This window comes from Phaethon aethereus (genome assembly GCF_964289735.1).
Source record: "Phaethon aethereus genome assembly, chromosome: 2".
Classification (NCBI taxonomy): Eukaryota; Metazoa; Chordata; class Aves; order Phaethontiformes; family Phaethontidae; genus Phaethon; species Phaethon aethereus.
Window position 1 is genome coordinate 89,642,493 of NC_138582.1, and position 26,092 is coordinate 89,668,584.

General features: G+C 34.9%; 1 protein-coding gene across 1 annotated transcript in view; it reads right to left on the reverse strand.

Annotated features, from left to right (window-relative positions):
- Positions 1–26,092, reverse strand: part of LOC309417111 (cadherin-9) — a gene marked incomplete at both ends in the record, with an annotated part of 66,762 nt that overhangs the window by 27,317 nt on the left and 13,353 nt on the right. The window contains one exon of the mRNA XM_082014547.1: positions 14,304–14,598. Coding sequence (XP_081870673.1) covers positions 14,304–14,598 — 295 coding nt within the window. The remainder of the gene's footprint in view (positions 1–14,303; positions 14,599–26,092) is intronic.

Below are 26,092 nucleotides of genomic sequence, written 5' to 3' on the forward strand. Positions count from 1 at the left end.
CCAAGGATCTCATTACCTCATCAGTTGGACTACATCACTTCAAAATGCTTTCTATACAAAGGGCAGGGCTAAATAAGGTTGAGATATAACTCTTATATTTTGACTGGAAAACAACTCTACCTAGAAAGCTGAAGGAATAGGGAACTGCAAAGTGAACTTTGATCTTTTGTACATGACCACAATTTAGAGGAGATTTTACTAGACTGCTTTTTCTTTGATGCAGAAAAGGCCAGAAGGTTGGTAGCACGAAAGATTTGTGAGAGCAAAGGAAAAAGAAGAGTAAAAGTAGAAAAGGAGCAAGTGTCAACAGGTAAACAGACAAATGATCCAAGCTAAAAGAGGAATAAATGGGCATGACTGAGAAAAACAAAGAAATCTGACTGAGAACAGGTAAGAAACCTGAGGAACCAGACTCAAAGGAGCAATAACATGACACTAGAAAATTAAGAAGGAACTTAAAATGTAGTTCAGCCATATCTATTGAGCAAAAATATATATTAAAAAAAAGAGGTAAAAATGTGACATAAACCAGGAGATGCAATATTTCATAAAGTACATTTTATCAAGTTGATGATTTTTAATGGTCCACCATATAGGTATGAGGTGAAATTTAATTTCACTTGAAAACATGCTGTCTCATTTTTGAGTATATGGTCTCACACAATGGCTGATCGAGGAGTCAGTTGATGTGCTAGCTCCTGTAGATGTGTACCGTACATTTGTTTTGGCTGCCTACTGATCTCACATCCAGAAATCACAAACTTTGCACCACTGTGGTGTACATAAACAGTCACTATAATCCCTGCTAATGTGACTGAAAGTAATTTATGAGAGATGCAAGAAAACCAAGCTATGCTGCATGGTATAACCTTACTTCTTCCCTCAGAACTACTTTTTCCTCTCCATTTTACTCCATACCAGTAAAACCAGATGGACCTTACCATCCATTCTGGACATATGAGATGCTATTTTTATGCAGCTTTACTCCAGAAACAGTCCCCTGTATTTTATAAACATAATGGGGAAATAATTCTCATCATTTCTTGTGTGTATTGTGTTTTGATGTTTTGGGGTTTTGTTCAATGCTTTTCAATGAAGTCACATTTTAGATTGTGTTATCAGAACTTGCATTAAAGGAGTACGTACATTCTAACGATTGTCTCACCACATAGAAAGATGCAATGTGACTAAACTGCTCTTTCTTTAATCTGCCTGAAATGCTGCGTAGGGTAGAGGCTTTTGCCAATGAATACAATACATACAGCATTGCAACATAATGTCTGAAATTGAACTGGAAAAGAATGGCTAAAGCTGAACAAAGCCTCTAGCCCTTGCTCTCCAGCTGTTCAATACCTTGATATAGTAACTTTAGTTTTCCTTTGGCAATAATTGCAACTGTGAAGTGCATCAGATGCCCTGCATGAGAATCTGAAAAGCATTATGGATGCAATAACAAGTGGGAAACAGTAAAAAGAATAAGAAGTAGTTTGAAATGTTGGTGAGTGAACAACTCAGTGTATGTTTATTCTTTTGGGAAGACTCTTCCCTGTCTCACCGTAAAGAAAGTGAGTTCTGAAACAGCAATACTGGTGCCATCAAATGGCAGTAATAAGACAGAGAAAAAGGTAGACAGACTCTTTCAGGTGTTAATGTTGACTAGCTTTTACATTGCATTTCCTCGTGACTAAAGAAGTATAGTATAAAGTGATCTGCCATCCATAATAAATGAACTGCAGCTTAGAAATATTTTTCATTTTGTTCAACATGCTGTACATACTTACAATTAGAAAACACACTTTTTTTTAGGCAGAACAATAATCTGCAGTCTATGTTCAAAAAGACATTAAAACCAAAAATTAAAAGAATTAATCACAAAATTATCCTCAAAATTTCTATTCAAAATGATGATGAAATTCACCGATAGCATATTTCTGGGCCTGGAGCTGCTATGCATGTGGTAAAGTTGTTCCAACTAGAATTAGTTGCTAATGAAACCACTATGTTGAAGGAACAACAAGTAATGCCATAATATGGCAGTTAATTACCTTGGTTACTCTTTCTCTGACCACAACGCTTTTATGGAGTATGTGGAAATAAGCCAGCTTTATGGAATAACAGCTGCCATCCATGCCAGGTCAGTCACAAGAACTCCACCATTTAAGAATCCTTGAAGTCTTATATCCTTTTTAAAGATCAGAGCTGGCAATCTTGGCCCTTTGCCCCATCTTAATTTCTGGAATATTCCAAAAGAGAGGAACAGCTTTCAACTGTTTTTATGATAAACTTAGGAAGAGCTTGTCTCCATTGATCCTACTAGGAGAAGTAGTATTTTGTAAAGGCTTCAATGTGGTTATAATTGATATAAAAATTCCAATTGCTAGCCAACAGTTCCAACTAAGTTTTTGCTTCTATTTATAATTTTTTATTTATAAAATAAAGAAGTATCATAGGGATGTTATTTCTTCCCTACTCTTAGGGCCCTTTGTTCATGTAGCACAGCTTTAAGAAGCTTTCTGTTTTGCCCTTTTCTCAAAAGAAGTTACCTTGGGTCCTCCATACAATCTCTAAAGGTTTCATTTAAGCGTGAAAAAGCAAGCTTAAAAGAAACAGGTTTCAATAATTGCCACTTTTTAGGACACAACTTAGAGTTTCTGATGTACATGCCTGTACGGTTCTGTATTTTACAATACAACACACACAGGTTTATGAAATTTTTGGGAAGGAACAAGTTAGTTTCCTGCACCTATTTTTCATTTGCTCTCTTTTTTTTGAGCTTGGCTTTTGTATCTTTTTATTAGACTTTGGAGAGTCTCTTTACTATGTATTTCTATCTATGACTGGGAACTAGAACCTCACTATCATTTGCATCTTCAAAATCCTTTGCAATACAAGTAAATAGAAATCTTTACAGGGCTTCTATCTTTTGCCAGTTCTGCAAACATATACAATATGAAACCATATGTGAATCTCTGTTATGACCATGAGAACATAGTACATTATTATCAAGACAACAGGCTGACCTCATATTTGTTTTATTTGGGGGCATTTTCATCATCTGTGGGAACTCCTGTTTGGGTGGTGATAAAATCTGTCTCTTTAAACATTAATACAACTGTGGAAAATAATAATCTTCTATGAAAATGCAGTAAATGAAGATACTATTTGTAAACTCAAATTTACATAAGTTTATAATATGTGATTCGTGAAAGCCTATTGGTTCTGTCATGTTTAGATACTGTGGATGTTATCTGTGGAAATAGTAATAAAGACCTGTAATTTGGAAGATAAATGGAGTCTAAAGCAGTGAAAATGAGACAAGTTCCAAGGTTATCTTAGTCATGGGCTTTTGTAAAATCACATTAGTTAGAGTACAATTTTTAGACAAAGGCAAAACACTTCCAGAGTTTGCATGGGTACATATAAGTAAATACAGATGTAAGTATATATGTGTGTGCCTGTGTGTATGTACATGTAGATAAACCCCCTAGAATATTAAGTAGGGTCACTCTGGGTACTTTTCTGTTATTATTTCTAGACTTTTCACTTATCTTCAAAAACGTTCAGATGTCTTGAGTATAATCTCTCAAACGGTTTACGTGCAGAAGTGTTCTGCTAAAGGCTGTTGAGTTTTCATTATGTTTGCAAATTTACCACAAGTGCATTGGCTATTGATTGCAAGATTATGGTCACAGTAAACGATGCACATCATGAGGGTGATCTCATTTGGACAAATCTCACAGATTTGAAAACTTATGGTTGACAAAGTTTAAAGGTATTGATTCCAAATTGTTTTAGAAATACTTGTAGAAATGTCTGAACTAATTTCCAAAGGTTTAGACAATGGGGTGTCTAGGTCTCTGTGAATATTAGTTGGACATATGCTCTTCTTTTGTTTATCTTCCTCACGTAGATACATGTTCCTGATAGCCAAGATATCTTTTAAAATCTTATTCATGAAGTCAGTATGTATTAGTCTTCCAGACCATGAGATACCAGACCTTTTTTTCCTGTCCTCTCTCTTAACCACCTCTGTGCGCTAAAGAGGTGGTCATTATTTAGATGTTTTTTTCACACCTGTCACATATTTTGACTTTGTGAGGAAATAAACCTTTCAATTTTTTGTTTATGTCTCAAATATACTGTGTACATAGCCCCATTTATCACAGGCTATTTATCATTTGCCTTGGAGCAGAGTGAAATAACTGTTATTGAGTTGGCTTTCTGACAGGAAGCTTTGATGAGAATTTGCCATTTATTGGCAGCAACTCTGCTAAATGCAGAATATTCACACACATGTACATACTTCAGTGGACAGCAAGTTAGATGGTTTTGGGGTTTTGTTTGTTTGTTTTGTTAATTACCCATTAGGTGTGGGCAATATGTGTTTTAAATATGAAGATATGAACAACTTTCATAAGGAATAACATTGATACTTGCACAGATCTTAATCATGCTTGACCTTAATTCCACAGTGTCACATATCTATGAGGTTGTAGGAAACAGCTATTCTGGAAAGTCTTTTGAGGCATCTGGTTAGATAGCAGATAATAAAGTAAATGTGAACATCAGGATTGCTGTCATTGTGAAAACTTGCAGATGTGCATTCTGTTAGATTTTAAGAAAAATACAGTGATTGCCATGAGAAATGCTGTAAGCTATCTTGTTCCATGTACTTAATAAAAGATGAGTATCAGTGCGAATAATATAGAGTAGTTTTCAAATAAGCAGGAGTTAGACAAGATGGTTCAGGATAAGCCTTTTCTTACCTTCATTTTCTTGACTCTGTGAAGGCTGTGTATGACACAGAAAATTTCCAAAATGACTATATGATTGGCAAGATGGAAAAATAGTGACGTATAATAGAATTCAAGCTGAATCGTTAATTGAACAAAGAAAAACACACATGCAGTAACTGCCATTTCTGTAATTCATCTTCTGTGTTGGTAGAAACTTATTATCAATTCTCATACGTATTTTCATTATTGAATTGAAAGAAATAACATATCTTATTTCTGTAATATATAAAAACATACATATCTATTATATATAGATATATATACACACATATATACACATATAGGCACATTTTAAGTGAGAAATCTAATTATCTAGCAATGGTGTATCCTTCATGGGCACACATTCATAGTCTTTCCACCTCAGTAGAGAGCCATTTGATAGTCTGTTCTAGGGAGAATAGTGAACTTCTTTTGCGGGACTAATTTTCTTTTCCTGAGCTTGCTACACTTAGGCTGGTGGTATGCTGTAATTTTGTAATAGAATTAGTCCTAACCATTCAGATTCACATGTGATGATAAAGCTTTCCTTTCTCAGTAGCTCCACTGAGACTGAGGGTTAGAGGTGCAGTGGGAGAGCTCATGGAATGAGGTATGTGGGATAAAGAAAAATGTAGGACCCTTGACCTTCGTTTTGCGACACATTTGCTGAGACTGTTGCTGCTTTGGGAGACTGAAAATTATGTCAAAGCATCTTTCTACAGGTATCTTCTACTGTGTGTGATGCTTAGTTACTTTATTTTATCATGTGTTAGAAAAAGAAGTCATGTGTTATCTTACACCCAAATATGATCCATTGTATCGTATTTACACATCTTGGAAATACTTAGAAGTTATAGAGAAATCTGGTGAAAAAAAGCGTAAACCACTCTGCCTTTGTGTTTTACTTTCACAATAGATTCATATGTGTGTTAGCATGATTTTAGAAAATAATCCTGACATTTTACACCCAGCTGCATAACTTTAACAACTAAAATGTATATTTAGGCATTCAGAAAGATGCCTTTGCTTTTAGAAAACAACTGGAAAGCTTCTGTGTTCAGAAGATTAAACTAAGTAAACATCCCAGATGTGCTTTGATTTAACAGAATAAAAAAATGAAATAACACTTCCCTATATAATTTAGATATTTCTTTTATGGCTACGTGTTACCAATTCTCAAACAGAGTTAACTTACATATAGTTAATTACAGTTCATGACTTAGACCTGTGTGTCCATTCTTCCCAGCCTACTACAGATCCAACATTTGAGAAATTCCATTCCAAAAATCATTTAAATGAAGAATAGGGTTTATTTCAGACACCTAAGACTACACAAGCAACTTAGCTACATGGTGTCAGGAAAGCACTCTGTGCATTAGGATGATATAAATGAAGACATTAATGTTAGCACTTCAAGAGCAAGATCTGCCCTTAGACAACAGATTTCCTCCTCCCCGCTATTAGCTTGCTTATTTTGATGTCTGCTATGTTTTAGTTTTAATAAAGGACATGACACATGTATGAATCGATTTGACATGTTCCTTGTGATAAAGAAGTAGGCGTTCCAAATATTATTAATGTTAATTAGTCCCAGCTATTCCAGTCCTTAGTACCAGCAGTTCAATTGCCGCAGGCTCCAATATGGTCACATAAATGTGAGAAGGGGCTCTCCGGACCTGTTATACTCTAGTCTGTCTTAAAAGAAATAGAATTATGTGGTGGCTGGTAACTGCAAGAGCTCATAAGGGAATAAATTAGGTGCCTGCAAACTGGCATCATGCACAGGAACTCGGTATTTACTGTGGCTCTGAAAACAGGTTACATGTGGCTGTGAATTGTAACATGTTTATAGCAAAGAATGTATGAAGGGTATATGTTCTTATCAAGTGGTGTATGTACTGGCTGAAGCAACATGGCTGTTCCTTAATATTTTCAGAATGTCAGTGAGATATTTACTTTTTCAGATGTGAAGCCATGAAGAGATGAAAGGACCTTGGATTAACATCCTATCTGAAGGACAGCATCTCTAACAATGCAGAACATATCCCATTGTACTGCAGTGCAGTGTGAGCAGAAGTGCTGATGTAAAGAATTCAGGCCCATTATGCTTTTGTTCAGAGATTATAGTGTTATAGCTGAAAATCTATTGAAATGAAAGGAAGGAAAATGGATACATCAAACAATTTTTAGTGTAAGTATGATACAGGCTCTTTTAATGTTAATTTCAAGCTCTATTCTAGAGAAGTCCAGACCTCTGGGGTTTTTTGTTTCGTTTTGTTTTCAGTGTACACAGATAGTCAGAAATAATATATTTGTTGCAATAAAGTAGCCAGGCAAATGGTATTGCACTGTATCATTTCAGAGACATATAAAGGGGAGCCACATATAACAGCCCAGGCCTGAAAATTCCACTTGGCAAGAAGACTGTCACTCCAAGGGTGCTGTGATGTCCATTGCTGTAGCAGCTGAACATATTTTGGCATATCTATGGAGTAGAGCTGTTCTAGTCTTCCACTAATTCATGGAAAATTGAAACATACAGAGATCAAATGAGTTTGTCATCACCTTATAACTGTATCTCCAAAGTTTAGGCCAACCAGTTTACAGAGCCTAAAGCCTCATATAGTGGTTTAAAAGTCATCCATCCTGCTTACTAATTGCTGCATTTGAAGTGCTGTCATCCTATTTCTTCCTACAGGAAATCGTTTAGACCAGCATGTCATAAAAGGTCAGCAGGTGGACGTTTATGGGAGCTCAGAGGAGGTGACAAACTCCTAACAGTGAGTTGACAGTGGCTCAGTTCCCATGGGACAGCAATATGGAAATTATTTATACTTTCCTGTGTTTACAGCAAGTGCTAGCTACCTTTACTTGCTGGTTGAACCCTACAGAACCCCAATTTCCTCCAGCACCAGAAGTGAGCAGTTCCTCACAAGGGTGAACGGATGGTTCTGGTTTTCCCATTGTGCTACCTCAGACTTGTGGTGCCTTAATAAGAAACCAAACTTCCTCCCAGAAAAAGACGAGAAAGGAAGTGAGGAGTCCTGTTCAGAAGATATAAGATTTTGTAGCTGAGTAAAAATGAGTATGTCAAGTGATTTTTTCACTGAGGTTAGCTACTGTTGGATGAAACAGTCCCACCTGCTTTTACCTGCTATAGTTTTCATGCTCCTGTCACTTCCCTAGCACCAGCTCTGGCATCTAACCTCACGTAACCTGACCCAGGGAACAAAAGTAGCAGAAAAAGAATATTGACCTTGAATAATTCATTTTTCTGATGATTTGGCTCCTTAAACTTTTTTCTCTTGGGTTTAGAGGACAGTGGGTAAGGCATAAAACAGCAAAACTAAGAGCGGAGAGACCAAAAGAAGAAAAAGAGCAACACTCCCTTTGGCTGGAGTTTGAAATCTGCTTTTCTGTAATGTTAAAATGTTCTGTAAACCTTAAATTCGTGAATGATTTGAATTCTTCAGAAACACTGGTTTGAATCTTGTTAAGGCTGATTTTTGTCCCTCATTTTTTGGAACGTGCAGTGTCTCTTTTTTGGTTATACTCGTATAAAAATAACGAAGGAAAAAAGAGAGACCTATGCAGATTCTGACAGTTGTAAAGGTTTTGAAATTCTTTAGATATAGTGGCAAACACAAAAAAAATACAGGAAGTATACCAGCTACAGGATTTCTGCCATCGTTCTTAGTTTGACTAAAAGGAATTCTAATACTATAATTTAACTGCAGAACGTAAAATATGAACTTACAGGTAAAATATTTATTTGAAATATATCTTTCTCTGAAAGCTAACTCAATAATTCATTTTAAAATAGAGTATATGTTAAGAATTAACATTCTGAAATTTTGCAACTTAGCAAAGTATTTTTTATAAGCTTGTGGCAAAGTCAAGGCAGTCATTCATAGCTTTTTTTTATAAGCATCTGAAACCAGGGAAAATATGCAGAGGAGAAAATATAATTATTTCCTGCTGAAATATGAAAGATGAGAGCTGCCTTCATTTAGTCATTTGCACACATCTGTAGATTAATGCTTAGTGACGTAAGCAAATCCAAAAATAGAAAACGTGATGGTTACTGTATTTGGTCTTGTTTCCTTTTTTTTTTTTTCTGTTTTACCATAAAGCCTACTTGTTTCTATAAGAGCTTCGCATACAAAATAACAAACTGTTCTTGAGAAATATGTGTTTATGATTATGTGATGATGAAAACATGATATAACTAAAACTAAGGATCAGAATGCAGTCTTACTTAAATCCAGTAGCAGTTGCGATGCCTATAGATTCCCAAGAGATACTATAGAAATAGTGAACAATGGTAAAAGAACTTCTAACACAATCATTGTGTAATGGATGTTGCAGTATATACTACTGCACTCACAGATGGTAGCACGGTAATAAAAATGGTAGTATTAATGCATATAACCCTGTGTGTTTTACTGCAATTTCATCTGTCTTTTCCTCTCTTTCTCTTTTTGTGTTTATATTTTATATACATCTTTTATTTAGCGTAGCTGTTAAATACAAAGCACGTTTAAGCATGCTGTAATCCTTTATGCTTGAGCTGAAAATGGCCATATCTATATTTCATATATAATATCCTTCTATCAAACTTCACTGTTCAGCTAAAGAAAAACTCTTTTATTCTGACTGTATTTGCAATATAAGTAATGTAATGGAAAAAATACAAATTTTAAATTTAACCATCTAAATAGAACCCTCTATTTTCATGCATTATATAAAACTTGTCATGTAGAAGTTCTGAACCAGGAGGTGCCTTTGGTTAGATTCGTAAAAACTAGAAAGTAGCAGCTAAGTATGAAGAAGTGAGTGCTAAGTTAAATTAGGCATTATCCCTTCTCTTAATAGGACAATCCAAAGGTTAAAAATATGTTGTGAAATACTCATCAGCTGCATGCTATAGATGTTTAATGAGAAAAGATGGTAAGCCTTACTCATTAAAATTAGCAAGGAAGTACAGGAGGATGTAATAATATTGATCCAGGTGTCAAAAGGGATTGAACTCCACAGGACATCTCATTGTTCAATTTCTTAATAACTTTATTTATATCCTAAAGAAAAGTGGTTTTCATAATGAGGTGTAGTGTTAGTTTTGATTTAGTTGTTTTTTTTTTTTTAGCAAAGGTCTTTCACTTGGAAAAATACTTGGATCATAGCTTCTAGTCATGCAAGCCTTGAAGATTAAATGAGTAGATTTTAAGTATGATCACAGCTGTACTTTTCCTTCTACATGAAGAGGAAATGAAAAGATTATTCTCAAGATGCATAATATGCATTTAGCTTATCTGATGTTTCCTCTTACAGTATTTCTAAAATCTAGACAGATGAGAATAGGTCATGCTTCAAATGCACCCGCTTTTCATTGTGACCAAGACTGTATCTTACAGCTTTGGCATTGCATCAATTTAAAATGTTGGAAATCTTTTGTTCATTTACTTACATATTATGTTTCGATGAACATTTATGGGTCTGTCTAGCATCTTTTTCTCATTTTTTGGAATTATTTTTTATTGAATCGATTTATGTAGTCTGACATAAATCTCAAGATTCTTCCAGTCAACTCTAGCACTCTTTAAAAATACAGCTACAGCAGTTATTATCCTCCAGTTCTTCAGTGTAGTAGCTGATTTTAATGAGAAATTTCATGTTATTGAGTTTTAGAGTCTCTTAAACTAACTTTCTCATTTAATTTTTTAAGTTAGTATCACTGTGAGCATTTAGCGTGATCATTTCCATAAAAGCTATCTGAAATGACACTGCAGTCAGCTCACTTCAGTGGTTTTGATCACTTGCAGTACTAACTTTGCTACGCAGCATTTTAGGTATACCCATAATGCTGTTGGAGATATGAACTAATCCCATTTAGGCATAGCAAGGCTAATTTATGTATAGCTTGATGGCTGGAGTGTAGATATTACAACATAGGATTAGCAAAAACTAGTGCACAAATAAGCATTCATATTTCCCCCCAGGCTTGGATAGGTTGTACTGAAAATCCATGTTACACTTTCACTGTTCTTACTATCAAACTAGTTAAACATGAGTGAGGTTTGCCTATTGGTACTGAAAATCACACGTTCTGTCAGAGGTGTTGACTTATCATTTTCCCTTGTGTGCTCTAGATGTAGTTATTCCAAGAAACAGTCAGTAACACAGTGAGGTATATGTAGCATGATATATCATTTGAATAACAGACACACACACAGCAGGAAACACTGCTAGTGAAGATTCCTCTTCAGTTTCTCGATCTTAGTGACATTTTCCTGAGTTTTCATAAATATCTGCTGCCATATTTGTTGAACTTTGAAAACATATTAAATATGCTATTTAAGATAAAATTTTATTTTAAGACATAAAACTGGGAGGAAATGAAAGATGGGAAGAAACTGAGATTTTCCCATGATTCTTGACCTGCTCATCATGAGTATATCTATTTCGTAAAATGTGTCTAGTGTAATTGTATAGTTGTTTCCAGTCAGAAAAGTTATTTGGTTAGATATTCAAGAATCTGTGTATAAATAGTTATAACAAATAACCTTCATCATCTTAAGTATTTATGCAGGACTACACTGACTTTTTCATTTGATGTAATCTTAGCAAAGATGATCACCCTATTCCAGGGATTCTTGTTTTATTTTATTATTCTTATTTTCTTCCATTTGTTACAGAGCAACATATAGAATTAAGGGGCACTTTATTCTGAAGTCTTCTGGTTTTCTGGAATGCACTTTTGTGATCTCAGTCTTTTTTCTTTCTTTTCATTTTCAGTATATTTTCTGTCCTTTCTTTTCTGCACTAACTTTCACAACAGCAATAACACTAATACACATTGCTTACTCAATAATTTCTCAGTTTGTTCTTCCTTCATGACTGATTTTACACAACTCTCCAACCTCAAATTCTATTTTAAACTCTACAGACCAGAATCAACTAAAAGGTTTGGCCCTACTTCCTTACCAAATTTGGCTTTTGGAATTCTATTTGACACCTATCTAATTTGCAAAAAGCAATAGATACCAAAACCAGTGGAGAGATTAAATGTTGAGTTGTACATAATTGACAATTATATAAATTTGTGATGTTCTGCAATAAACACTATGTTCAGGAAAGAATTGTTTGGACTGCATATCCAGACAAAAGAAAAGCTAATAGTTGTTCATTAAGTTATACTTATTTAATGAAGAATAATTACAACTGCTCGAATGTCATTTTCATAATGCGTTGGAGATTACTTAATAGATATCTTAGCCACTGTGGAAAGTATGAACCAGGAGCTACTTCCACAGCCCATTGTCACACATGAGTTTTGAGTTTAATTTTTGTCACTCTTTTTTCTTCTTTTCCCTGTATTTTGTTCTACGTGCTGCCTAGTGCAAATTTTCTGGCTCACATTCACATAGTTTTCTTTTGTCTGGATATTTCAAGAACTACATGATCTTCATTCTGTATTTTATCTGTTTTCTTGTGTTCCTTATGGGAAGGTTTAGAAGAGTACCACTTGCACACCTTTAAGTTGTATTCCACTTATGGCAAGAATCTCACCTTTTCACTCCCAAGTTACTTTCTCCAGCTACAGCATCTGGTTCCTTATCCGGAGGAATGCGACAAAGGGACTCCAAGGGAGGATATATTCCTTATTTACCTACATGTACAACCTGACTGTTGAATTAGCATTCTTATGACTGACTTCAGAAATATAATGTTTCTGCTTCTTGAATGGACCAATCTGGATTTGGGTTCTTATTCTCTGCTACTTTAAGAAATTACAAAACTACTTTTACTCATTCAAGTTCAAATGCTAAAAATTGCCATTCCAGTGTAGTTTTTATATCCACAAATGCAAATATCAACTAAACAGAGGAAAGAATATCTCAGACCTTTTTTTTGCCTTCCTGTTGGAAACTAGGGGGCTTTTTTTACTTTTTGAAACCTTTTCCTCTAATTCTTTCTTCACAGTAAAATTCACCTTTGCCTGGGTCTTTTATAGACACTTTCTCAGCTTAAAGTACATAACAGTACTTACACTATCATCATCCTCATCAGATATAGACGTTTCATAGACTTAAAATTTCACAGGCAGTGCCAGACACTGGATCTTATTCTGTTCTCTTTTATTCTTGCTTCTCCATTGACTCTAGTGAAATTGCACTGAAGTGATAAGGTTAAACATGAGCATCATGGGTTTTGTCCCACCTGTTCCTATAGAGTTCCTTCCTTACAAATATATTTCAAATTAAATATGACAGGTGCACTTCCAACATTTTTCCTTCACAGATTATCAGCAAAGTAAATTCTGAATGGAAAGGATCTCTCTATTTTCCATGTATCTTTAAAAGATACTCCATTCTTGGAGTCTTTACATTATACATATTATTGTAGGTATTCCCTTCTCCTGATTATAAAAGAGAGTTATAAAATAGAGTCCTGTTCTGTTTTACTTCTGCTACTGCTCTCAGAGAAAATTATTAGCTTCTGAAAATTATTTTGAAAAAATACATATTAGTCACAAATATTGATTGGTATTTTATTGTCTGTCTTATCAATGCCATCATCCAGTGTTGATTTTGCAAACCATTACAATAATTCATGATAAGTAAATAACTCTTGAGAATGTATCTGTCATTCATTTCCCACAGCCTACGTATTTTATACTTACTCTTCTTATCAGAGTGACTTTCTGCTGTAAAAAGAGTGGAGCACTTAGGTAATCATGATAACTTCTAATGAATGTGTGCTGGTGGATATAATTTATCACTTTATATTATTTGAACAAAACTAAGAGAATTATTTTCCTTTGAACTTATTATTTCTTACCTATCTTCTACTGTCACTCCACATTTTTACTTTTCAGTGCAACTGTTGTGAATATCTGTAAGTTTTTATCCGTGAAGAAAAATATTTTTTAAACCAAAAGAGTTGTTCCTCTGGGGGAAGGGTTCATATGTTTGGTATCTTAAAAAAAACAAAACCAACCACTACTAATATTGATACCGAAGAGAAAAAATAATTTAAAAAACAACAAACAAACAAGCCAAAAAACTTCCAAATCAAATTTTTGGGTATTTGTAGGAACATATTTTGCATGATTTTGATACATTAATTGATTTACATACTTACATGCTTGAAGTTGTTTTTGTCTATAGGTACAGAAAGGTTTGGTAAATTTGACTTTACAAATACAAAAAGTGATATTCTCACCTGTGGGAAAGCTATGCAGTAACTGATAAGACAACCATATATGTTACATTCCTTGATGGTGCTGCTGGGCTTAAAAGAGTAAAAAATACCTTATAGCATGGAAAAAGGATTAAAAAGTGTATGAAGATGAAACAAATAAGTAAAAGCAGAAACCAATCTTTTATGATATATTACTGGCAACAAAAACTGTTCCATGGATATTCACAGAAGCTAGTATTAAGTGCCTCAAATAATAAATTACTTACAAGTTCCAAATCGGCTCAAACCCATTTGTATTTTACATAAGGATAAGTTTTTACCTACCAACTCCAGACATCTCCGGAATACTGGCGGTGTACGTGTCCTCGGTGAATTTTGGTTCATTGTCATTGATATCGTGGATTTTAATGATAAATTCAGACTCTGGCTCCACTTGTCTTCCAGTTTTTCTGTCTATAGCCTTGGCACGTAGCACATACAGGGACTTTTCTTCTCTGTCCAATTTCTTTGCAGCATGAATATCTCCTGTATTTTCATCTATAATGAACAGACTTCCAGCCCCATCTCCTGTTAATATGTATTTTAAATTTCCATCTCCTTTATCTTGGTCAGTGTGTAGCTTCAGGGAGGTAGAAAAGAAGAATTCTATAAATATATGTATTATTATTACAGACCACATCATTCAGCATATATGAATAAGTTTGTACAATCTTGACTGTAATTGGGGTCACTAGTGGTCATCTTCTGTTTCACTGTTGAAAAAATTGCAAATTTGAGACTCAAATTTGAGACACAAAAAACAGCTCTAAATAAACTTATAAGGACACAGGGGGATGTAGAAGATATTGGAGTAGTATTTAAAATTACCAACTTAAACCAAAAAAATTACATTTCTTTGAATAGAGTGTCCAGAAACTACCAGGAGTCTCCTTTTTGAAGATGACAGGGGGTGTAAAACTCCCAAGTTTCTATTTGCAAAATAACCTATTTATTGATTGCTGGCAAGGCAACCAGTTACCTTGCAACAACATAGAAGAAAAAAGGTTTAAGGATTACAGCTTCTGAACTTCCCAAAATCACTTATAAGTGTTCTGATTTAAGCAACTTGTATTTCTAGTTGTTCTAGTTGTATATTTTTTTTTTTTTTAACTTTAGGAACATCTTACCTCAGTTAATTACTTCCTCCCTTCTAGTCCTCTCCATGCAGGAGAAATAATTTTCAAGAACACTAGGAGGTAAATTTTCAAAGCATCGAGTGGGGTTTAACAGTCCTTTTCCTCCTATACCTCTTCATAAGAGTTCAAAACTGTATTCCTGTGAACTTACAGGCACTGATTAGTTTGCCATATAACACCATTATGAAAAAAATGTCTAAAACCAAAGCTAAAGCAGGCCACTGAAGCTGACCCAGGCACTAGAAATTCTCACATACTACTCTTTTGGAAGTCTATTCCTCTGATTTCATTTACAGGGACACACATTTCCTTTTTATGAGCATCTGCAGTATATTTTCCTCAGATATATGCTTACAGTCACATCTGGCCACAGATCAGTGACCTGGGTGTTTTTCAAATCTGGACAGAAAGAATTTTATCCCAGCATTTGTTTGATTTCTTTGAGGAGAAAAATATAGTATGTCATCCATTTGAGAAAATATTGTTCAGTGGCAGTAAAGGTATTACACTAGATAGTTGCTAGAGCCAGATAAGTTATTTTATGCCACTTCTTTCCTTATTTCCTTGTTTCTGTCAGTGTTTATCTCCGTGTATCATAGCTGAGCCATTGCTTCTTCTTATTTCCACCTGTATGAAGCATGACTGTGATGGACTTTGTTAAATTCATTAATTTTTTTTTCCTTACTAGTTTAACACTGTAGCCTAACACTAGTCATCAAATATGATTTGATTGTTGTTATGGTCTTCTAGAGGCAAGACTGGATGAGATGACTATCCAAAGAGTTTAAGCAGTTGATGTTATTAATATATTATTAAAAATATTAATATACATTTAATTATAAAATTCAGTGTATATCTGTAATAAATATTTGTGAAAGTGCTTGAGAATTGCATACAACGGGTTGAAAGAATTATATACAACATGCATACAGCACTCAAAAAAAAAGTCCTGGTCAATTTTCCAACTCTACAGGTAATACAGAGAAAATAAATGTAAATATCATATGAGTATCTTGACACAGTATGTGAAGCATTATGTAATCAATATACAAAGTTAATAAAAATATTTGATCTTTATTTTCATATTTGATTCTTATTTTCAGGAAAAAAAGAGTAGACTTATTTGTATGTCAAGTACAAAATATAGTTCATTTCTTTTAGTGAGATGCTTCTGTCTTGTGCCACACAGGAAAATTTTCTGTCCCTAAGAAAGAGTGCACATTCATTGAGCTATTCCTTACCTTGGGACATAAATATAGCTTTCTCCTTTTTTCTTCAGGTAGAAGCTTTTTAAAATATGCCACATAAGAATCAGATGCCAGGACTGATGACTAGAACCTGAACCTAGTTTTCTCATGAAGACAGGCCAACTTCTTTTTGAGCCTTTAAAACATCCAAGTGCCTGTTACGATGCCCTGTGTTGTTACGTGCCTCTTTAACATCCTCAGCCAGCCAGCCAGGGGAGCAGCCAGAGCAAGAGACATGTCTGGGAACTCGGTGAGGGATCAATCCCGTGGGTTAGGAGAAGGGAAATCACTTAACATAAGGCGTTAGGGAGGTTGGAGGCTCCATGAAGATAACATCCTTTCTCAACACTGAGTATAAGGAAGTACTTCTCTATTCTCAAAAGATAAGCCGTCACTGACTAATCAGTAATTTGTTAAACTGTTTATAGCACTAACATTAGTCATGTAAGTGCTCAGATTAGATATATAAGTGCTCAAAAGTTGAGTAGCTGCACATTTTGTCCTGTATTTACAAAGATACTTTTTGTATTTTTTAAATATTTTCCATCAGAATCCCTGGGGCTTTTGGTTTTTTTCCTGCACATTTATATACTCCAACACTCATTGTTATTGACAGAAATTTATTTAACTTGATTATTGTTATAGGAATTAAACTAGGCTCTGGCCCACAGGTATTATCTCCATAGCAGCCTGCCTGGCAGACTGCAAAGAAAGAGACTTAACTTACAAGATCCCTGGTCTTTAATTGTCAGGACTGCTATGCACAGGAAGAATGGAATATATCCAGAGACACTGGAAGTTTCCCACTTTAAAAACTGGAAGTTTCCCACTTTAAAAACAAGCAGCCATTACAGAAACAAACCAACACACAATTCTGAACTGGAAATTAAAAGAAATCAGCAAATAGGGGGTAGAATGAGATTTTTATGTTGTCTGTCCTGATGTAAAACAGAAAACAAAATTCTTAGTTTAAATAAGAATAGATAGTATATGTGGAATTTTATCAGAAACAATAAGTACATAATATGCATTGTATTGGAAATCATATCCAGAAAGTTACTTTAATATAATTTTATTTGAAGGTGTGGTAATAGAGTAGTTCATATTTGAAAACTTTCAGAGACTATAAACTGACTTAAAATTATCACTTTACTTACTGAGATTGGAGATTTTGCTATTTGAAATTCTGTATTCCTACAAACTCTTTCTAGACTTGGGGAGCTGGTCATTACTGAAAAGAGATCCTATATACTGAAAGAAGACAGATGCAGATGGGTAGCAGAGATCCGGGCTGTGAATGTAAATAGTGCTAGCTTGCCAGTCTCGTTTTGATTGCTCATACGAGCAACGCTGCTGGTAATCCAGGGTCAACAACCTCTTGAAGTGGAGCAATGATGAGCCAGTAGTGGGACCAGTGATCTCTTCTGTGCTAACAAGTAGTTCTGGAAAAAAATCACATCTGTCCATTGCCATCCCCGTACCCTGCTCCTCAACTATACACAAATCCTCAGAGAATAGGTTAATTTATTTTATCTGTCTGTTCAAACTATCTATAAAGGTGTCAAGTACCTCAAACTGTGATGGGTATTTTAAGCTTCTTACTTATCACATGTTTCTACCAAATGATAAACAAAATTTTCAAGCATGATAAATTTGGTAATAGATTGTGATTTCCTAGCAATGAAGAGTTCAACTTCTTATTGCCAATCTACTATAAGAAAGATCACTTGAAGTACAGTTGCAAACTATCACTTATTCTGCATGTAACAATTTCTAATTCCTGTGTATATTTTGTTTTGCACTTCACACTTGAGGAATCTTCATTAATTTGTGAAGTAATTTTGCAACATTATAATTTGTTAAAAAAGAGGGCCATTATCATATTTAAGAATAAATAAGTAAAGCAAAACTTCATCCAGCATCTTATAGAAATAAAATACCAGTTGTGTAAAACAGAAGAATCATACCGTTCATTATATTAGAGTTATATATTTATAATATATGTATTTTATATATTATATAATATATATATTATATATATTCATTTATAAAATGAACTTTTCAAATGTGTAATTTATCATATCATAAATCGTTCTTTCTGCAGTTTCTATGAAGAGCTGACAGGTTAGAGGAATAAAAGAAAACAAACAAACAAAAAAACAGAACCCCCCCCCAAAACCGGACAACATATTAGATTACTCAATATATAGTGACCACACCGATAAAAAATGCCATCCCCATTTCATTTAATATTCAACATCAATTAATCTGAAACACATTGGAATGAAGACATAACTTAGAAAATGCGCTGCTTAGCATCTTGATTTCTTAATATTCTTTTACGCATATTTCTTCTTCTATAGTCTTCTGTGTGGCTGGCTAAACACATTCTCAACACAACTTTTCCTGAGGATCCACAAAGAGATTGGTAATGGTTTGGGGAGTGACAATTAGCTATTTCCGTAACAATGTATGTCTTATAAATATGGGCATATTTATAAATGCGCTCTCAATCTTTTTTCTTTATTTACACAGGGAAAGTGTGCATCTCAAATTAGCCTGTCTATCCAGTTCTGTGAAACTGAATTTTTATGTGATGTGATAATTGTGATCTTGATGTTTTCAAAAGAAATCTTGACATAAATTTACATGGGTCCCTGTTACTGTAATTTCCAATAAGTAAATGAGTAAACAAAGAACAGATTATCTCAGAGTTATGAAGCATTATTCTATTTCCCCTAAATTAAGTGCCTTGCTCCTTTGGCTTATAGTTCATCCTCATTGTAGTCCTCAATATTTATCAGCAAATGGCGATTATAACATATAACTGCTTGGTTTCAGGAAATATTTTATTTGACTATGCATTCTTAGTATGTCTAAGGCTAATCATAACTGTCTCAAAACTGATATTATTATACATAGTAGAGAGGATATCAGCATTCTGTGGAAGGAAAAGTTGTCTTATAATTCTCAAGTTCAGGAAATGATTGAAATGACAAAAGAAAACATAGAGGAAAACTAAAAATATGTTGCCTTAGAAAAGAGTTCCTTAAAGGTCTACATTTAAAAGTACTGGGTTTTATTAATTCAATGTAAATTTACTAAATTTCCTGTAAACTCTGCAGCTGATGTGGTTCTCAGCAGTTTGTAAGAGAGAGTAACTCTTTTAAAGTCAGGCAGACATATAATCAATTGAAGAGGAGAGAATCGATGGACACAGTTAACAAATTATATAGTGATATGAATGAATTTTCCACATTTAGAAGCCAGAAATTGCCAAACTTAATTTAGATTTCATTTTATTTGCAATTTATTTCTGTACAACTATTGTAGCAGAAGAAAAGGGGAAAAAAGAGCAAGATGAGCTAGTTCTGACTAGGAAGATAGTTATGAATACAGTGAAAATATTTGTTTGATTGCCTAAATTCAGAAAAAAAGATATGATCTTCCTTGTGGAGAAGGTTGAAGGGAAAGAAAGGACGAAGACACATCAAGGACGGGGTAGATCCATGTTTACACTGTGGTAGGTACTGTACTAATGCTTACAACTTAGGCGGTTTCCAGTATGCCTCTGTATCACGGTATAGAAAAAGGTTTATTATGACAGATATCGTACCTCCAGTGCCTCCACCCACACAGTTGTCTCCAGCAGAGAAATCCTGATATCCCATGGCCTTCTGTCTCAGAACCTATTTGCCTGTAAATGCCTTCTAGAAAGTGTGAACAATGTTCTTTCCTTCCTTTTTAAGTGAAGGTATGTTGGGGGATATTTTGGTCAAGTGAAGTCTTTTTAGTGTCACTAAATTGGTACATCTGCATATTTTAGTGGGAGATGAAGAACACACTGATCTCCACATTGCTGTGGTGAAACTACTACTAGAACACAGGAGAACCTCTTCAAAGGTATGTTGAGGATCCAGGATTGCATGGAGCTGCAATCACAGCTAGAATGGAGATGTACATGGGAGGGACAAAGGGTGCAAATACAGAGTTTTAGAGTCAGAAGTCTTTTTTTTTTTTTTTCCCCAGATATGTCATAAACTTACCACATAGATAGGCAGGTGATTGATACCTGGAGGACAAGTGAATTCATGGACATGCCCAGCCAGTCCCAGGCCCAAATGCCTGGATCTCCAAACTCTCTTAACATCTTGGTCCCATATTAGAGAGAACAAAGGCTCCTATCTATCTCAGCTATTTGTATTTGCTCTCCTCAAATCAGGACAGGGAAGAATGGGAGGAAGATGTAAAACTGAGTCTTTTCTTGGCATGGGGAAGCAGTTCTGGGTCCCACAGGTTAGATGTAAAATATGGTGTGTTACTTTTCTTCCTGTGTTCGCTGTCAACAACATTGCCTTGTGTATTGCACAACATTGCACTTGGGTGTTCATCCTTGTTATTTACTGTTGTGTATAAGCAGAAGTAACGAGTTCTTTGATCAAAAGTCCTACAAATTACATTAAAATATTTTAACGTCCCTACAGTATTTTTTAAATTCATCCTATAGGATTATGAAGGTATTTTCAAAATTTCTGTAAATTTGCTATGACAATCTAAAGGGCTTAATTCCTCTTCCATATTACAGCTGCATGAAGCAATTTCTAAGGAGTCTATTTTATGGCAGTCTTCTCTGTTATTTTTTTCAACCTTCACCAGTAAAGTTAGATTGTATTTATATTTACACTAAACACTGAAAATGCTAATGGTAAGTTTGTGTATGCCTGTACATGTATTTTAAATGGTTGGACCAGTAGCCTATTGCATGCTTTTTGTTAATTTCAGCTGGAGTAAGGTTTTGTTTCAATGTGTGTAATTCAAAGGACTTTCTTAAAGGAGGACATTACGATTTTCTTGCCTTTTTTTTTTTTTTCTTTCAGTTGCTGGAGGCATAAAAATAAAAATGTAAAGTTTAAATGGTACGAGGTATTTTGGTTTGAGGTTGTCACAAGTCATCAGGGGAAATTCGGAAGCTATAAAAAACAAAGATTTTTTTTTCCCCTGTGACAATGAAAGCTGAACCAAGAGTTACATTGGTATTGCCTTTTTATACCAAATGTATTTCTATTTAAGGTTTTGCTAAACCATAACACAGCTGTCTGAACACATCTCTGTTTATTTTATAGTTCATGTGCAATTTATGCTTCAGATGGAAAACTTTCTCCCTCCCCACCAAAGCACTGTATATTCAGCCTCATATCTCCTGGTACAGTTAAGGTGCTTTCCACATGCCAGTCACAACTTTGTCTTTACTACAAAGTCTTTTCCTTTAGTTTACCTCTCATTACGGTGCCTCCTTTATGGCTTAAGGTAAAAGGCTCAAGCCATGTATAACTTCAGATTGAAAAACGTTTCCATAACATTAACATAATGAAGCATTATATTAATAATTTGACAGCTAGAAAATGTTAAGTTTTGGTTGCAATATATCCAGACCTATTGACTCTGGAAAATGTATAGGGAGACCATAATAAACTCTACATGGCATAAACAATCAGCTTGGCCAAGTGCCATTAACTGTCAGATTTAGTATGATTCTTTCAAATATGCTTATGTATTCTGAAATATGAAAGCCGTAAAGCATAAATAGTAAGTAATAGGAAGGAACAAGATATTCAGGTGTGTCCAAAGTGACCCTTTCTGAAATGAGAAGAAAAAAAAGAAAATTTCTGTACTTTTAGGATTCCTCAGACATCTTTTAATCACAGTTTCTAGTTAAAGCTCCTGAGCTGAGGGAAGAAATATGCAAAATACAGGAAAACACAAGCTCATGTGTATGTTACTTTTACAAAGCAATGTGCCTATTTACATCAAATTTCTATTTATATATGGTGATTGTACTGTGCTATTTAGTCGGAAGCTATAGCACAGAAAATGATTGAGTTTTCCAAGTCTACCCAATATGTATTAAAGCACAAATTGATTTGACCCCAGGAAACTTGACTGTAATTATCACTCTAAGCTTACTCCAAGTAAGCTTACCCCTGCATACAGAGGTGGGAAAGAAGACAGTATTTGTGAGCAAGGATGGATGAGTATTACCTAAAAAAAAAAAAAAAAAAAAAAAAATTCATATCAAAAATGCAAGAAAAGCACTTAAAATAAAAGCATATAGCATCTCAGCCAATCCTAAAATCTCACAGAAGATACGTTGAGTGCTGGTGACAGGTAAGATATTAACCAGTGCCCCCACTGTATGTTTCAGACCTTTGTAAGATTTACAGCAGCTAGGATATAACAGCAACAGCAGCTCAGCCAATATTCTCCATCATTAAAATTTTAGCTAATTAAAAACTTTAAAGGTATATTAATAACTGCAGTAGTTCTTCAGTGTGCATTGCAATAGCAGTATCTACATTGCTTTAATTTTCCATTTATGTGTGTTTAATCAAAAGTTTTATGTATGTGCTAAATGGCAATGTGTATTACCTGACTTGAATTTGTGACATCAGCACAAACGTCTTAATTACACAATCAAACTCTGTGTGTGATGGTAACCTAAGTGACTGTATATTAAAGGAGGCAAATGACATTTACTTTTCTTATCTTCTCTTTTTCAGCATCTGGTTCTTGTGTTCAGCTCTCTATTGTTACAAATTCTCTAGAGAATGATATTGTGAAAAACACTGCTGACATCAGCTGCAGGTGCTGATTTTGACTTAGTAGGTAAGAGTAAAAGTGGTTTTCATTCAGGAAGGGTTCATCAGAATTCTTAGTAGTCTTTTGGTTTTGCTGATACAAACACAATATGGATAAATTCATTCCCTCCATGTACATCTCCTCATACCTGGGGGGGCAGTCCTGGAAACCAGAGCTGTTTTCTCAAGTGCCTCCTTCCCCTGAATACCTTCTACATCTCCTGTTCCCTATATGCTAGGTTGTAGTCAAATCTGGAAAAGTGGTTGCATTTTTACTTCTGCACAAAGAATTGGATTTCAGAGCCCATAGAATTTCTTTGTTTGCTTTCCTCTCTATTCTCCAAATCAACAGCTGGGTTGCAGATTTTCAGCCTGATGAAAAGAGCCAAACTGTTTTTTTATGGTTTGCCATACACTGTCATTTGGCTGTTCTATAACATGAGATACAGCTTTACAGGGAGTGACTATAGCCACCAACTACGTCCACAGGTCAGAAATTATCACATCATAATATCAAGCACTGTCACTTTAATCAATCCCTGGAACAGTTGGTAAATCCATCATTATTTTAAAGGCTTCACAAAAAGGAAGGATATTTTGCCTCATAGATTTTTCTCTCACCAGAAACTTGAGTGAAATCTGCCCATGTATGTGATACCTCTTGCTGTTTCAGAGTCACTCAAAACACACTGTAGTTTCCAAAAGATGTGCACAGAGATAGGCAGGAGTAAAAGCTCTGGCCCTGGAACCAACATACGTTCTTCATACAGATTATCCCTTACCCTCTAATGGATCTGGGCTCAGCTCTACACTAATAAGCATATAAGAAATACTCTAGTAGGGGAGACCAACGGTTTGTCTCGCCGAAGGAGAGACTCTTTATCTCAGAGGCTGGTTTGAGAGAGCATGCAAGTCTGTACACTGTAATTTTTGCTTTTTTTGCATTGCCTGATCCCCAGCCCCAGCATCTACATCTGTCAGATTAGAACAGGCATGTTAGAGGGGCCCGTGGAGTGTGTCGCTTTGTTTTGTTTCATGAATCTGATGTCCCTCAACTTGTCTAGTTACGCGTTGCCCTAACTTTGGACAAGTACTGCATTGATTGAAGTTATACTGAACTGACCAATGTTATACTGTTTCCAGTTGTGGGTCATCTACAATGATCTGAAGAATACACCAATAACAGGAGTGTTTTACTACTTTTAGTCACAATTTTATCTGTGTGTATACATATATGCATGTATACTTGTAGACGGATGTCTACAGATCAAGACTGAATGTTTTTCAGAAAGTCATACAGCATAATGCAAGAGAAATAGAGTAGGATGTCAAAATGTGAGGCAATATGATCAAAGAGTCTTTTTTGGCCTAAAATATGTAAATAGGCTTCCAGATTTGCAGCACCAAACAAACAAAACCAGACTGTAGGCCTGCTGACTCAAAGGAAGCAGATTCCAAAATGTGCATTTTTCCTAAGCTGCTCAACTATGTGTTGTTTCCAGAAATTTTCAAAATATTTTAAGTTATTCACTATTTTTAAAACATATTTACTTTTTCATGAATGCATTTCAAACCTAAAAAGTGATGATTTTGAGTTCCATGCTTATTGATTCATGATGATCCCTATCACAAAGCTTCAAATCACAATTTCAAAAGATGTATATTTCCTAAGATCCAGCTTTGTAAATGGATAAAATAAATAGTTTGTGGACACTGTACACGGCCCAAAAGAAAAAATCATTCATTCCTCAATACTCATTTCAGAATGTGGTTGTTAAATGGTGATACTTTAAATACCTTAAATGTTTATCTAAAACTAAACTTTCAAATAAACAGTAGTGGAAGGCATATACAGTCATTGTTTCACTTAAAGCATCACTAAGGTCCTTTGCTAGTGCCTATTTATTGGCAGAGTTAGCCAAACAAAAAAGAAAAACTCAGGCTAAATTAAAGTATTATACTGTACTGTGGAGTTATCCATCTTGTGCCTTCCTCTGTGAGTGCTATTCCCTGCCCTGTGCCTGCTCCAAGACACATAGGTGCATGCCCAGCTCTTGGTAAAATCTGAGAAACAGATTCTTAAATGTAGGTATATCAAAGCATAAGGTTTGAAATCGGGACGGGGCATAATAAGTAACAAGCCTTGAATCTGTGTTTTGATAATGTAGCTTCCTAAGTGAAGCTATTGTTTCAAGAGGAATATGCTGAAAACCAGCAGTTAGGAAAGAAATATTTAGGGTCATTTTTTTTCTTTTTCTTATTTGTCATTGATTTTATATTTATCAAAATTTGTATTACCTTTTTGTATGTTTCTTTTAAATCTTGTTTCAAAAAAACATCTTTGGAAGGTCATCACTGCAATGATGGCAAAGACAAGGCCATGGCTGGAATAGTTATCAAAACAACTTAATTAGTTTCCTGGCACAACAGAATCTGATATGTGTAATGCCATTTGGAGAGGGCCTGAGATGGGCTTCAGGTTCCACATAAAACGCCGGCTGATTGTACCTGTCTGATTAAGTATGAAGACTGTAGCTTAGAGAAGAGCCAGGATAAGGCTGCCTTAGGCTTCAGATGGAAACCCCATGAAAGAGGGAGAGTGCCTAGAGAACCCAAAGCATAAGGCCCAAACCAAGCATAAAGTCCTGCAGACCAACAGTGTTGCTTCATCAAGGGTACGTTGAATTTAATAGTTGAATCTGCAAGCTGATCAGATGAAGTGAGATTAATATGAAAACATTAGACAATGCAGGAGTTATTTAAGAGGGATTTAAAAAAAAATTTTTTTAGATTCTCAGAGCAAATATTAATGAAAAAGAAGCTCAGCATGAAGCGCATAAAGGATGAGTTAAAGTAATATTAGTTTAACAGCATGGATATTCAAAGCATCTGCATCTGGTTAAAGCAAATAAAAATCTAAATGTATCAATGTTAACTTTGTATTAACTTTATGAAAAAAAGAAGATTTTTGGGGGAAATTGGATGCTTCAATGCTGTTTACATCCTTTACTGAAATCTGGTTTTGTCTGAAGAATTACTCTATGCTTTGGAGAAAC